The sequence below is a fragment of the Canis aureus genome, chromosome 33 (assembly GCF_053574225.1).
Source record: "Canis aureus isolate CA01 chromosome 33, VMU_Caureus_v.1.0, whole genome shotgun sequence".
Taxonomy (NCBI): domain Eukaryota; kingdom Metazoa; phylum Chordata; class Mammalia; order Carnivora; family Canidae; genus Canis; species Canis aureus.
Genome location: NC_135643.1, coordinates 11,924,146 through 11,940,000, shown reverse-complemented (window position 1 = coordinate 11,940,000; position 15,855 = coordinate 11,924,146). Strand labels below are relative to the sequence as shown.

General features: G+C 40.6%; 1 protein-coding gene across 5 annotated transcripts in view; it reads right to left on the bottom strand.

The window, feature by feature from the left end:
* Positions 1-15,855, bottom strand: part of LOC144304324 (uncharacterized) — a 63,911-nt gene that overhangs the window by 30,677 nt on the left and 17,379 nt on the right. The window contains exon 4 of one of the 5 annotated variants that reach the window (XM_077882841.1): positions 6,886-7,092. The exons of the other annotated variants lie outside the window; for them this stretch is intronic. Coding sequence (XP_077738967.1) covers positions 7,074-7,092 — 19 coding nt within the window. The 3' untranslated portion in view covers positions 6,886-7,073. Of the gene's footprint in view, positions 1-6,885; positions 7,093-15,855 lie in introns of those variants that run through there. 5 annotated transcript variants of the gene reach the window in all.

Sequence of the window (15,855 nt, the reverse complement as noted above, 5' to 3'; positions counted from 1 at the left end):
TTTTAAAAAAGATTTTATTTATTTATTCATGAGAGACACAGAGAGAGAGAGACAGAGACACAGGTAGAGGGAGAAACAGGCTCCATGCAGGGAGCCCAATGTGGGACTCGATTCCGGGACTCCAGGATCATGCCTTGGGCTGAAGGTAGGCGCTAAATCGCTGAGCCACCCAGGGATCCCAAGATCTTATTCTTAAGTAATCTACAACTAACATGGGGCTCAGACCTCCAACCCTGAGAGCAAGAGTTGCATACTCCACTGACTGAGCCAGCCAGGCACCCCAACAAATGTATATATTTTAAATAGCAGTTTATATACTATGAGAAAGAAATAGCTATGTTTGTTTGTTTGTTTGTTTGTTTGTTTTTTGAAATAGCTATGTTTGAAGTGGAACACCAGAAACATTGTGATTATAAAATAAGAGAAATGCAGTAATCAAAAAGAAAGAAAAAGAGGGAAGGTAATATAGAAGGAAATATGTACAAATGTTCATAATGCTTATATATGATGGTAAGATGAAATTTTTTGACTTCTGTATTTTATATTCTCTGTAGTCCACATGTAGCTTTTCTTTTTAGCTTTTCTTTATTAGGAAAAATAAAAATTACAGCCTTTATATACATGTATTCATCAATTTTTTGGTACAAATATTATGACATATGTCCCTACGTGGTTCTTTAAACTTGAGGAGATTGCAATTTTTATTTTATTTTTTAAAAGACTTTATTTATTTATTCATGAGAGACACACACACACACACACAGAGGCAGAGACACAGGCAGAGGGAGAAGCAGGCTCCATGCAGGGAGCCTGACGTGGGACTTAATCCCGGGTCTCCCAGGATCAGGCCCTGGGCAGAAGGCAGCGCTAAACCGCTGAGCCCCCTGGGATGCCCGAGATTGCAAATTTTAGAATATATATCATAAACTATCCTCAGAAAAAAATCCTACATTAAAAAAGGCCGCAAGAATTTGGCCACTATTGCACTGGTTTAGTTTTCTTTTCAAAGTTATTTAGAAAAAAATATCTGGCTGTGTACAAGGGCTGCCTTCCAAAACAGTAAAGTAATGACCAGGGAGATGCCATTTGAATATTTCTGTTAAGTGTCTGAAACCAAATATTTAATAAGTATTTTCTTTCTTTCTCTTAAGCATTTTCAAAGGAAAATCTTCAAACCTCTGGCTTTTCTCTCTCTGTGGTTTCTTATCTCCACTTGAGGATCCCTGAGACAAACAAAACAAAGCTGAAATCAAATCCAACATCTTAATGCCATCGAATTCCCAGACTTCTCCCACCTTCCCTGGAATTGAAAGCATGGTTTGATTATCTCCAGAAAAAAATAATCAGATCTAAAGGAGATTTCACTTAGCCCAGGAGGGTGCTTACACCAGAAAGGTCACAGTCTCAGAACTAAGTGGAAAATACACAGCCCTGAGGGAGAAGGACAAAGTTCTCAAGGAAAGCAGAGTGACAGCATTAGCCCTTTAGAGCAGAGATTAGCAGCCAGAATGAGGGTTAACTCTGGGAAGGGAGAGAGATGTTCAAAAGGGATTTGTAAGAAAGCTTCATAATATCCTACAACCTGCAGTCCCACCTCCAGTATGGCATGACACCCTTATTCTCAAAGCCTCTAAAAAAGCAGTATTAATACCCACTGCGTGGGGGCACCTGGGTGGCTCAGCTGGGTAAGCATCTGCCTTCAGCTCAGGTCATGATCTCAGGGTCCTGGGATTGAGCCCTGAATCAGGCTCCCTGCTCAGCAGAGAGTCTGCTTCTCCCTCTCCCTCTGCCCTATCTCTATCTCTATCTTTCTCGCTTAAATACATAAATAAAATATTAAAAAAAAAAAGACTGCCTGGGTTCGAAATCTGATGCCACTTACTGACTGTTGGCAAGTTAAGTTACCTCCCTATTCATTGATTTTTTCATCTGTAAAATGGCATATGGTCTCATATACTTTTTGAGGGTTATGAGACTTAATTGAATTAATCCTGTTCCATAACTGAAATATTGTTTAGATGGCTGCAATAGCTACCAATTTGTTCTCCGTTCCCTCAGGATCTTCATTGATGTCCTTCACAATGGTGCCAGAGGGGGCATCTGGGCAGCTCAGTTGGTTAAGCGTCTGCCTTCAGCTTAGGTCGTAATCCTGGGGTCTTGGTATAGAACCCCACTGTCAGGTTTCTTGATTAACGAGGAATCTGCTTCTCCCTCTCCCTCTGCCTTTCCTCCCCAGTCTCTCTCAAATAAATAAATAAATAAATAAATAAATAAATAAATAAATAAATAAAATCTTTTAAAGACTGGTGCCCAAGATTCTCTAAAATACAGATCTGTATGCATTAATCCCCAGCTGAAACCCTTTTGAGTCACCCTTTGTTTCCAACTCAACTATTTTTTTTTAGGTTCTAATATTTTATTCAAGTCTTATTTTATGTTAATTACAGCATTGGAAGAGATGGATCTAATTCCTCACAAAATGGGAGACTCTAAAATGTACCCACTGCTAAAATATAAGTGGAGTGGCAAGAATATAAATAGAAATCCAATTTAGATACCGAATGATGTCACAGTGTGATTATACTCACAGAGACTGTTCTAGCTTGCAGCTAGTACTCTAAGAAGCTACTTCATCTGGTTCAAGGGCAAAAAAACACAACATGAAAGGGAATTAAGTCCTGAATTATTGGTTTCATCACATCCACCTTCTCTACCCCAAAATGGCACACAAAAAAACAGCTACCGTGCACTGCAGACTATTTTGGCATAAAAGAGGTGATGGACTGGGGTGGAAATATGTCATGAAAATCTGTCTGAAGTCTCTTTCAGGGACACCTGGGTGGCTCAGTTAGCTAAGTATCTGTCTTCAGCTCAGGTCATGATCCCTGGGTCCTGGGATGGAGCCCGGAATTAGGCTTCTTGCTCCAGAGGAGAGTCTGCTTATCCCTCTGCCCCCATCCTCTACTTGTCTGCTCTGTTTCTTAAATAAATAAAACCATAAAAAAATAAATATATAAAGTCTCTTTCAGATGAGCTAGTTTACAACATCAAAAAGTAAGCCTTTCCCTTATTAGACTATAAAACCAAGGTTCGGTTCTCAGAAAATGACAATTTCATTCATGTACTGAATGCCAATTTACAAATTGCTTAGAAATTATTAGCTTTCATTAGGGGCCATTTCTAGATAAAAAAGAAAGAAATCTGACATCTCTATAGGCCACCAACTTCTCCCCAAGTCTACAGCTGAAAGGACCTTTTTTGGAATTGGGTTTCCTCTGTGTCTCTAAATATCTTAAAGCAGAATCATCTTTAATCTGGAGGTCTGGGCAGCCCTGGTGGCCCAGCGGTTTAGTGTCGTCTTCAGCCAGGGGTGTGATCCTGGGGTCCCGGGATCGAGTCCCACATCAGGCTCCCTGCATGGAGCCTGCTTCTCCCTTTTCCTGTGTCTCTGCCTATCTCTGCGTGTGTGTCTCTCATGAATAAATAAATAAAATCTTTAAATTAAAAAAAATCTGGAGGTCTAACATGATATTTAGCATTACTGCATCTCAGGCAAAGGTACACTAAATATTGAAGGTAGCTATCCTGTAAAATAGTTTAAAATTAAATAATTGTACAGTATTCAGTTATACTTGCATTCCAGTCCTAAGCCAAGCTGGTGGCCACCAGTGTTGACTTTCTTGCCATCCAGTAGAGCTGACAACGTCAGTCTGACATTTGGCTTTAGGGTCTGAATGTATCCTAAACCCATCAGGCTGGAATCGTTCACTTCAGCTGGGAGACATGCATCAGGGTCCATCTGACACTTGGCTGCTATTCCAAAACGAGTTCTACTAGTTCCTGATGTCTAGGCCAGATTAACATTGGTCTCCAACTTCTTGTTCACGTTCTGATAAAAGGAGCCACTACACTCTATCTTGTTTACATTAGTGTGAAGCTGCAATTCACCTGTCTTGTAGCCAACCACAAAGTTGCTCTGGGTCCCTCCAGACTTTGTGGCCTCAGAATTCATCTGGGAGCTAGCCAGCCAGCCTTCTTATTTATTTATTTATTTATTTATTTATTTATTTATTTATTTATTAATTATTTTTAAAGATTTTATTTATTTATAGAGACACAGAGAGAGAGAGAGAGGCAGAGACACAGGCAGAGGGAGAAGCAGGCTCCATGCAACAAGCCTGATGTGGGACTCGATCCCGGGCTCCAGGATCACACCCCGGGCTGCAGGCGGTGCTAAACCGCTGCGCCACCTGGGCTGCCGGCCAGCCAGCCTTCTTGACCTGAGCATCCCAGACTGAAGGCCCAGCCACGTAGAAATCCATGTCCAGGTTGATGCACTCTCTTTATACCCTGCCTTGATTTTAGCATCCCACCCCCTCACCCCCACCCTAGTACCCCACTCTTGCCCCCCATGTTTGGTGAGAAGATGAATCAAAGGTCAGCTTCAGTCCACATGCAAGCTGATCTTCCACAAAGATCTCCACACCTACTGTGTTACTGTGTTGGTTTTTTTTTTTCTTTTCTTTTTTTTTTTTCTTTTTATTTATTTATGATAGTCAGAGAGAGAGAGAGAGAGAGAGAGAGGCAGAGACACAGGCAGAGGGAGAAGCAGGCTCCATGCACCGGGAGCCCGATGTGGGATTCGATCCCGGATCCAGGGTCGCGCCCTGGGCCAAAGGCAGGCGCCAAACCGCTGCGCCACCCAGGGATCCCCCCTACTGTGTTGTTAGTGTTCCATTTCTTTGTAGAGATCAGATCATGTTTGGTGCGTTTGTACTTAGTTTCCAGGCCAACCCTCACTTTGGTGTTTGGTCTCAGTGTTGGCTGAACCTAAGCTTGTATATTCCAGTCCATTCTCAGATTTTTTTAAAACATTTTATTTATTAGAGAGAGAGAGAGAGAGAGAGCGTGCAGAAGCAGGGGGGAGGGGCAGAGGGAGAGGAAGAAGTGGGGTCCCCACTGAGCAGGAAGCCTGGAAGTGGGGCTTGATCCCAGAACTGCAAGATCATGACCTGAGCTGAGGCTTAACAAACTGAGCCACCAAGCATCCCCTAGATTTTTTTTTTCAAATTAGGTTTTATAAAGTCTAATCCATAGCCTGTGGTGAAGACATCCCTGGCAGATTTGCCAAGATTAGCATTCATGGGAGGCACAGCCATCCCTGGCTCAGGGGCAGTGGCATCAGGCTGGGTGGTGGCTATAGCGTGAGCACCAGATTCTGAAATTAACTTCTGATTTTTAAGTCCTGCTACTTCGCACCGGCCTGTACCATCATCGCCCACACACCTGGCACTGGCATGACTCGAGGCCTCTCCTTGTGTTCTCTCCTTTCTCTGGATTGATCTCTCTATTATTTTCTACCTAATGAGTTGGTATTAAGCCTTCAAGACACTGATAAAAAATTTTCTCTTCTGTGAAGTCTTCCTTAGTAATCTCAGACACAAGTTAGTCACTTCCACTTGTTTGTTTCCATTTTACTGGGGACGTAGCCCTGCCTTTGTACTTAACAGGTTGTGCTGGAATTATGTGTTTATGGGTCTGTCTTTCTCTGTAAACTATGATCTACTCAATAACAGGGACTGCTGCTAATTCTTTGTTTTCCCAAAACCACAGCCACATCCCTGGCACATCAAAGATGTTTAATAACAGTGGGATGAGTAGATGAATTAATAAATGAATGGATTAGTATAACACCTCAGGTGACATCTATGTTAGTAAGATGGTAAAGACACTAAAGTGGTGGCAAGTAGGCTATAGGTCCCACTGCTGTAGCCATGTGACTTTGGGCAAATTTCTGACTTTCTGTGGCTCAGTTTCCTCATCTATAAAACGGTGATGATAATATCTTTCTAGTTGTGTGAATTAAATAATAAATGTAAAGTGCTTAGAAGAAGGCCTGGCACATATTAATCATTCTATATGTATTAGTTATTCATGTTATTGTTCATGGAGAATCACTGTAAACTCCATGAGAGGTAGGGACTATGTTTTGACTTATATTTATTTATTTAAAAAAAAGATTTTATTTATTTATTCATGAGAGAAACTGAGAAAGGCAGAGACATAGGCCAAGTCACCTCAGGTCCTCACCACTGGGCTGGAGGACAAGGTGGCCCTGGAGCTTCTGAAACTTTCATTTCACCCTCATAAGAACTTTGACTCTGCTCACCTCATTCTCAGTGTTCTCTCTAAAGACAGTGAAGGGGAAAAGGATGCTATATACAAGGAGTGATTTAAAAAGACATTAAGAGCCAGGAAAGCCCACTTTTTCTTCTGTAGCCCATTGACTTATAACCTGCTGATGAGGCCACTTTTTAAAAAGTATTTTATTTATTTATTTATTTATTTATTTATTTATTTATTTATTTATTTTATTTATTTATTGTGAGTGCAAGGGGAAGGAAGGGAAGAAGGAAAGGGAGAGAGAGAGAATCTCAAGCAGACTCTGTGCTGAGTGCAAAGCCTAATACAGAGTTCAATCTCACAACCTTGAAATCATGACATGAGCCTAAATCAAGAGTTGTACACTTAACCACCTGAGCCAGCCAGGTGCTCCTGAAGCCACCTTTTCTGGTCCTTGGCTTGATCTGTAAAAATCAAACCCTAATATCTTGTGTGCCTACTTGTAACTAGACTAGATAATGGTGACTTCAGTAATTGTTTGTCATCTGCCTCACAGGGACCGAGTCAAAATGAGATTTGTAAGGGGAATGTCTTAGTTCAGGCTGCTATAACAGAGAACCATAGACAGTGATGTATCAATAATAGAAATTTATTTCTTACACTTCTGGAGGCTGGAAGTATGAGATCAGGGGGCTGGCAGATTTGGATTCTGGCAAAGGTCCTCTTCTAAGCTGTAGATTGCTGACTTTTTGTGTCCTTACATGGTAGAAGAAGAGAGTCAGCTCTCTGGCTAAAGGTTCCACCTTCATGACTTAATTACCTCCCAAAGGCCCCAACTCCAGATATGATCACATTGTGATTAGAGTTTCAGTATATGAAGAGGGGAAGTGAAGAAAAACATTCATCAAGTGATCTGCTTCTTTTTGTAGAGAGGCAAAACTTTATTCATCTTAGGTTTTCAGCAGGGCTCTTTAACAAAAAGACAGATTAATGAGAGAAAAACAAATAACCTGGGACACCCGGGTGACTCAGCAGTTGAGTGGCTGCCTCTGGCTCAGGGCATAATCCTGGAGTCCCAGGATGGAGTCCCACATTGGACTCCTTGCATGGAGCCTGCTTCTCCCTCTGCCTGTGTCTCTGTCTCTGTCTCTCTCTCTCTCAAAATAAATAAAATCTTAAAAAAAAAATTATGGTAGTTAGTTCTCTGGTCAGACCATAGATTTTCCCAACCTGCAGTGTAACCAAGAAAGACTGACAAACAAGGGCAGGAATATTTCTATATGAAATGCATTCATCTATTCAAAATGGAAAACCAGGGCCACATGTTCTTTTCACCTCCACACTTAATGTCCCTTTGATTCCATTCCCAGCATCTTGGGACTTGTTTACCCTCAAGGTCTCTGTTGCCGAGCAGTAGTACCTGGAATTCCCCCAAAACAATGCTGCCTGCTTTGAATACAGCCTGGAGCAGGCTGTAGTTAAAGGAAAAAAGAAGAAGCACGGAGCTGATGATCTCTATTGGAGATGAAGTGCTCTGGGTGGGGTCTGCAACTTTGCTGCTATAACTGCCAGTATTACTGTCAGTCTGAGACTTCACCACATTTCTTTTCTTCTATGAATTCCAACATGGACTTGCCTATTTTTCTTTTAATATCATCATCTTGGGTTGACTAGAATCTCTCTCCTCTATAAGCCACTGAAGGACAAAGTGAAATCTCACAGCTTTGCCTGTCCCTGACATAGGCAGTCTGTGGAGGACTTTTAAAGAGGTGCAGGTGAAGATTGGGTGTAACCCTCCTGTGAATTTGTTGCAGTGATTGGAGTAGCCAGATATTTTCTAGATACTAAAGTATTGTATCCAAAGGGCATTGTATTGATTCACATTAAGGTCACCTGCATGAAATAGAAAACTTGAAATGATAGTGGCTTAATCAAGAGAGAAGTTCATTTCTCTTGTGCATCAAAGAAGTCTGGAGATAGGCAGTGGCCATGTGGAGGCTCTACAGTCATCAGAGAGTTCTTTTTTGTCTTTTCTTTTCCAACCTCCCAGCACATGAATATCAACCTCAAAATCACATGAACATCCAAGTGGTAAGGAACATCCATTCACAGATTTTCCAGGGATCATGCAAACGGTGGAAGATAGTAAGTAAACAGCTGTAGGGCTAGGGAATCCTACTGTATCTAGGAATCTTACTTTTCTTTTTCTTTAAACTCTCCAAGACTGGCCACTGAGGACCTATCTGGGCTACCAGGCAAATTGAGAAGTCAAGTGAATGTCAGATGTTAACTGGAGAAGGAAGGAAGCAAAATTCTAAGAAGCAGCAGAAATAACCCCAAACATCAGACATTGTTTTGGAGGATGTTTGGGTATAAGAGCTGTAAATAGATTTTCCATTTGCCTGTTTAGCACTGTATCAGTCAGAAACTCAACAGGAAACTGGGTGCAACTCAAGTTAGATCATTTGAGGAAATGATCTTTGTTCACAAATTTGTAAGGTGTAGCATCACCACAAGAGAATGCTTTAACCTGGGGTCAGTAGCAGCAGGGTGGTTAACACCCCTAGGCCTGAAAGGAGAAGGGTAGGGAGTGGTCATTGAAAGGAATGCAGGATTGCCTTGAGAAGAACTGTCTTTTGGGCAAGAGAAAGCCTGGAGAAGGGAACAAAGAGAGTTAATGCTCCTAGTCCCTTCCCTCCTATACTTTCTAGGGCTTTCCAGTGGATGAACCCAAGTGAAGCCAGAGGGCAAGGGAACCCTTTGGTATGGTCCATACAGGTGAGCCTGCTGGGACAGGAAAGTGTGGACAGTAGATTTGGAGGGGCAAAAGAAATTATAAAGCAAGAACACTGATATTAAACTGCAAATAAAGAATAGAATAAAGTCACTTTCATTTGCACTCTTTTTATGTTCATTCTGTCATTAACTGTGGTAGCCAGCCTCCCAAGTAGCCCCTAGTGGTTCTCGCCTCTTGATGTTCATGTGGCAGGAGTGATGGAAGGTGGCTTCTAAGGCTGAATCACATTGAGGCTTCTGACTTCTGCCGTGGATCACTTGTTCTGGAGGATACTAGCTGTCAGGTCATGAGGATACTCACACAGGTGTATGTGGTATGGAGCTAAAGCCTCCTATAGCAACCACTTAACAGCCATGAGAGAGAGCCATCTTAGAAGAGGACCTCTAGCTCCAGTCAAGCCATTGTATGACTGCAATTCTGACTGACATTTTGACTGCAACCTCATGAGAGACCCCAAACAGAACTGCCCAGCTAAGCTGCTCCCAAATTCCTGACTCTCAGAATTATGTTAACTAATAAATGTTTATTGTTCTTCAAGAAACAGAGTTTTGGAGTAATTTGCTATGCAGTGATAGATAACTAATGGTGATTGTTAATTTAGATGTCAATTTGATTGTATGCTGCACCAACTGAGCCAGCCAGGTACCCTTCACATAATACTTCTGACATCAAATGGGTGTCCTACAATTTTTTTTTAAAAATATTTTATTTATTTATTTATTCACAAGAGAGACACAGAGAGAGAGAGAGGCAGAGACACAGGCAGAGGGAGAAGCAGACTCCCTGCAGAGAGCTTGACGTGGGACTCGATCCCTGGTCTCCAGGATCACGCCCTGGGCTGAAGGCAGCGCTAAACTGCTGAGCCACTCGGGCTGCCCGGTGTCCTATAATTTAACTCAATTTTGACACTGTCCTCCTGGAGCTAGCACTGACCTCACGGGTTAAGAGCTCAGTTTCACAAGGCTACCCCTACTTCATTTTTTTTTTTTTTACATTTTTATTTATTTATGATAGTCACAGAGAGATAGAGGCAGAGACATAGGCAGAGGGAGAAGCAGGCTCCATGCACCGAGAGCCCGATGTGGGATTCGATCCCGGGTCTCCAGGATTGCGCCCTGGGGCAAAGGCAGGCGCCAAACCGCTGCGCCACCCAGGGATCCCGAGCTTGACGTGGGACTCGATCCCGGGTCTCCAGGATCACGCCCTGGGCTGAAGGCAGCGCTAAACTGCTGAGCCACTCGGGCTGCCCGGTGTCCTATAATTTAACTCAATTTTGACACTGTCCTCCTGGAGCTAGCACTGACCTCACTACCCCTACTTCAGATGGCAACTACAAATCCCACATAGCCACCTGAACTTCTGACTAACCAACTATAAATCAAGGGTTCCCATAACCCCCTCCTTAGGTTCAGTAATTTGCTAGAAAACACAGAATTTGGGAAATGCTCTACTTCCTACCCAGTTTATTATAAAGTATGTCTTTGTCTGTTTGGGCAGCACAAAGTACCATAGACCGGGTGGCATATAGGTTAACAGAAATTTATTTCCCACAATTCTGGAGGCTGGAAGTCTGAGATCAGGATGCCATCATGGTCAGGTTCTAGTGAGAGCCCTCTTCTGGGTTATAGACTATTAACTTCTGGTTGTATCTTCACATAGTGGAGAAAGGATAGAGAGAGCTCTCTGTGATCCCTTTTTATAAGGGCACATGTCTCATCGTGAGGGCTCCACCCTCATGACCTAATTACCTCCCAAGACCTATCTCCTAGTACTGTCACACTGAGAGTTAGAATTTCAACATAAGAATTTGAGCCTGGGTGGCTCAGTGGTTGAGCATCTGTCTGAGCATCTGCCCCAGAGCATGATCCTGGGGTCCAGCATTGAGTCCTTCATTGGGCCTTGCAGGGAGCCTACTTCTCCCTCTGTCTCTCTGCCTTTCTCTCTGTGTCTCTCACGAATAAATAAAATCTTAAAAAAAAAAAAAAGAATTTGGCAGCAGCAGGGAAGAGTATACAAACATTCAGGCCATTTTTATATACAACCCTAGAACAGCGAAATAAAAAAGATGCATAGGACAATTTATGGAGGGAGGGGTGCAGTTTCCATGTTTTCTCCAAAGTACCACCCTGTCCACACCGCAATATGCTCACCAACTCAGAGGTTCCATTGCTAGGCATGTGTGAGCAAATCATTGATCGTTGCTCATTAATCTGCAGATCAATCTCTAGCCCCTCTCCTTTCCTTGGAGGTCAAGGGGTGGGGCTGAAAGTGCAAACGCTATCAAAATACCAACATCAGTTTTCACAAAACTAGAACAGATAATACTAAAATATGTATGGAACCACAAAAGACCTAGAATAGCCAGTGCAATCTTGAGAAAGAAAAGCAAGGCTGGAGGTATCACAATTCTAGATTTCAAGATATATTGCAAAGCTGTGGTAATCAAAGCAGTAAGGTACTGGCCTAAAATTAGACACATAGATCAATGGAACAGAATAAAGAGCCCAGAAATAAACCCATATTTATATGGTCAATTAATCTATGACAAAGGAGGCAAGAACATACAAGGAGGGAAAAGACAGTCTTTTCAATAAATGTGCTGGGAAAACTGGACAGCTATATGTAAAAGAATGATACTTAGACCACTTTCTAACAACATATGCAAAAATCAATTCAAAGTTGATTAAAGACCTAAATGTGAAATCTGAAACCAAAAAAATCCTAGAAGAGAACACAGGTGGTAATTTCTTTGACATCAGCTATAAAATTTTTCTAGACAAATCTCCCAAGTAAGACATGGGAAAAAAAGCAAAAACAAATTGTTGGGAGTACATCAAAATAAAAACATTTTGCACCGCAAAGGAAACCATCAAAAAAACCCCAAAAGACAACCTACTCAATGGGAGAAGATACTTGCGAATGATATATCTGATAAGGTGTTCATATCCAACATATGTAAAGAACTTATACAATGCAACACCAAAAAAACAATCTAATTAAAAATAAACAGAAGACCTGAATAGACATTTTTCCAAAGAAGACATACAGATAGATGGCCAACAGACACTTGAAAAGATGCTCAGGAACACTAATCATCAGGGAAATGCAAATCACAACCAAAACCATAATGAGATATCATCTTATATCTGTCAGAACAGATAGAATTAGAAAGATAAGAAATAACAAATGCTGGCAAGGATGTAAGGAGTAAAAGGAACCTTCATACACTGTTGATGAGGATGTAAATTGATACAGCCACTGTGAAAAAAAATATGGAGATCCTTAAAAAATTAAAAATAGAAATACCATATGTTCTAGTAATTCTACTACTAGGTATTTACCAAAAGAAAATAAAAATAATTCAAAAAGATATACGCACCCCTTTTTTCTGGTAGCATTATTTACAATAGCCAAGATATAGAATCAACCTAAATGTCCATCAGTAGACAGATGGATAAGAAAGATGTGGTATATACAAACACAATGGAATATTACATAGCCAGAAAAAAGAATGAGATTGTTTCATTTGGGCAACATGGATGGACCTAGAGGATATTAGGCTAAGTGAAATAAGTCAGACAGATAAAGAAAAATACCATGATTTTTGTGTGTGTAATTAAAAAAAATAACAAATAAAGAAAACCAGAAAGCAGAATCAGACCTATAAATACAGAGAACAAGCTGATGGTTGCCAGTGGAAGAGGGGGTGGTGAGATGGGCAAATGGGTGAAAGGAAGTAGGAGATAATGAAATGAATAAGTCACGGGAATAAAAGGCACAGCATAAGGAATATAGTCAATGATACTGTGATAGTGTTGTGAGTATAGCATAATGTATAAACTTGACAAATCACTGTGTTTTGCATCTGAAATGAATGTAACATTGTGTGTCAACTATACTAAAAAAAAAAGTGTGTATTTTTCAAAACATAGAATGTACAACACCAAGAGTCTACAGTAATGTAAAACCATGGACTTTGAGTGACAGTACAGGTTCATCAATTTAAACAAATGTGCTACTCTAGTGAGAGATGTTGGTAATGGGGGAGACTGTGCATGTATGAGGGGGCCCTGATATATATGAGAACTCTGTACTTTCCACTCAGTTTTGCTGTCAACCTAAAACTACTCTAAAAAGTAATGCCTACTTCCTATAGGAAACTGCACAGACGATCATAGTGGAAGGGAGGGAAAACTGAACAGGAAGTCATCAGAAGAGTCATCATGAGAGACTCTTAACTGTAGGAAACGAAATGAGGGTTGCTGGAGGGGAGGTGGGTGGGTGGGGGATGGGGTAATTGGGTGATGGGCATTAAGGAGAGCACCTGATGTGATGAGCACTGGGTGTTATATGCAACTGATAAATTTTTGAGCACTACATCTGAGTCTAATGATGTACTGTATGTTGGCTAATTGAATTTAAATTAAAAAGATGCCTCTTAAGTATATATTGACATGGACAGCTATTATCTAGAATTATTTATTGAATGTTTATATTAAGATAATGTCTATTGGGACACCTGGGTGGCTCTGTTGGTTATGTAGGACTCTTGATTTTGGCTCTGGTCATGATCTCAGGATGGTGAGATCAAGCTTGGGGCTGGGCTCCATACAGAATGGGAAGTCTGCTTGAGACACTCTCTCTCCCTTTCCCTCTCCCCTCCCCTTGCACATTCTCTCTTTCTAAAATAAATAAATCTTTTTTAAAAAGATTTTTCTCACTGAGTACCTATTTAAATATAAAAATAATGTTGCTAATACAGTCTCTATATACAAAAATAATGTTGCTAATACAGTCTACAATCATAGATTCCATAATAATGATCATACTGTGAAACCCTGTAACATGCATTTTATATTATTCAATCATATTGTTGAATCAACTTTAATTTTTTAAAAGATAGATTATTTTTAGAATAGATTTCTGTATACCACAAAACTGAGTAGAAAGTAGAGATTTCCTGTATACCTTCTGCCCCCACGCATGCATGACAGCTATTATCTATGTATATTGACATGGAAAGCTATCCATAATATACATTGGGTAAAAATAAAATGAACAGAAGAATATGCATAATAAATAGGATATAATTTGAGCTGTAATATGTATGCTTGTAGTTTCATGGGAAATGCTAAGTCACATTTTATTATTATCCCTGATTTTTGTGGGAAAACAGAAACTTAAATTTATGTGGGAAAATGAGGAGAACAATCAGCTACAAAGGTGAAGCCAAGGGATAAAACTAAGTTTGTCTGGCATGGTACCTGGCCTAACACACTTTAACATTAGGTAGAAAGGTCTGTGAGGGAATGCCAGGAGTCGTTGACACAATGATGCAAAAACTGGGGTTGTGAGGTGACCAAGGGGTATATTTGTTTTAAGGAAACTAGGCTACGGTACATTGCTGCACTGGTGGGAAAGTGGGCGGGGGGGAGGGGACGGTGCACAGCAAGAGCCACTATGGAATCAATGATTCAACCTCAATTTAGAGCAGAAACAACCATTCTGAATTTCAGAGAACCAAGGTTCAAATCCTGTCTTGGAGTAATCACTGCCAGCTATTGATCCTTAAAATAGTGAAAAAACTAGATCATCTCAGGACGTGTCCCTAATGTTGCAACCTCTGTTATCTTACTGACAGAGTCCTCTTGGCTTGTGTAGCTTTAGGCCATCTGATACAATCTCCTATGCAAGGCAGGAACCTCTCTTACAGTTGTACCAATGTATTTTTTCATCTTTTCTAGCTCAGTAAATTCTGATCTCTTATAACTCCCAGGAGGAGGAGATGGCAGGTATAGGACAAATTGCTGCTTTTATTGGAGTGGGCTTTTTATTTGAATGTATTATCACAAAATATTTTATGTGTGCAAATTTTTATTTATGGAAATAGGATTGCATCGTATATCTCCTTAGGGTGTTTATATTTTTCCACTCAGCTCTATGTATATAAGAGTTACAGCTTTGCCTGCATCTAAGCTGATATTACTCATAGAAGCTGTAGACTTCAGTATGTGCATCACATCTTATCCGTCTACTCTCACAGGGATGAGCACCCATGTAAACTCAACTCCCTTCCACCTTTGGCTGTGACACAGCAAACAACTTTGCCTAGGTTACCATATAACCTGTGTGAAAATGATTTGGAATATTTACTAGGAGCAGAATTTCTGGGTCACAGATATATACATGCTTCATTAGATTAAATGATGTCACATTACTCTCCAGAATGGCTGCATCAGGTAGATGCCCACCAGTAGTAGAGAACAGTATGTTCCTTTCCCCCAACATTTCTTCTAACCCTTGGCAAGATTCAAATTTCTGATTTTTTGTTAGCCTAAAGTGATATCCTTGTGAATGTTTTTGTTTGCTTTTCTCGGAATACTATTGATTCATGTTTATATAACTAACCCATAGTGAAGTTGATATGCTGAGAAGGGTCAGATTGATCTTGCTGTTTCAGGTTTCTCTGCACATTTGTTCTGTTCCCTGTGTTAAACCCATATCATTTTTTAAACAGCTTTACTGAGATATAATTCACAGACCATATAATTCACCCATGTAAAGTGCACAATTCAATGGCTTTTAGCCTATTAACAGAACTGTGCAACCATCAGTAAAATCAATTTTACAACATTAAAAAAAATGTGTATAGCAGGGCACCTGAGTGGATCAGTCAGTTAAGCATCCAGGTCATGATCTCTTGATTTCAGCTCAGGTCATGATCTTGGAGTTTTGAGATTGAGCCCCAAGTTGGGTTCTGCACTGGATGTGGAGCCTGCTTAGGATTCTCTCTTTCCCTCTGTCCCTTCTCTTTCTAAAAAAATTAAATTAAAAAAATTTATAGCAAATGTTTATTAGGAAATATGTCAGAAGTTACCTATACTCTTTACAAAAAAAAAAAGATTTTATCTATTTATTCATGAGAGACACACAGA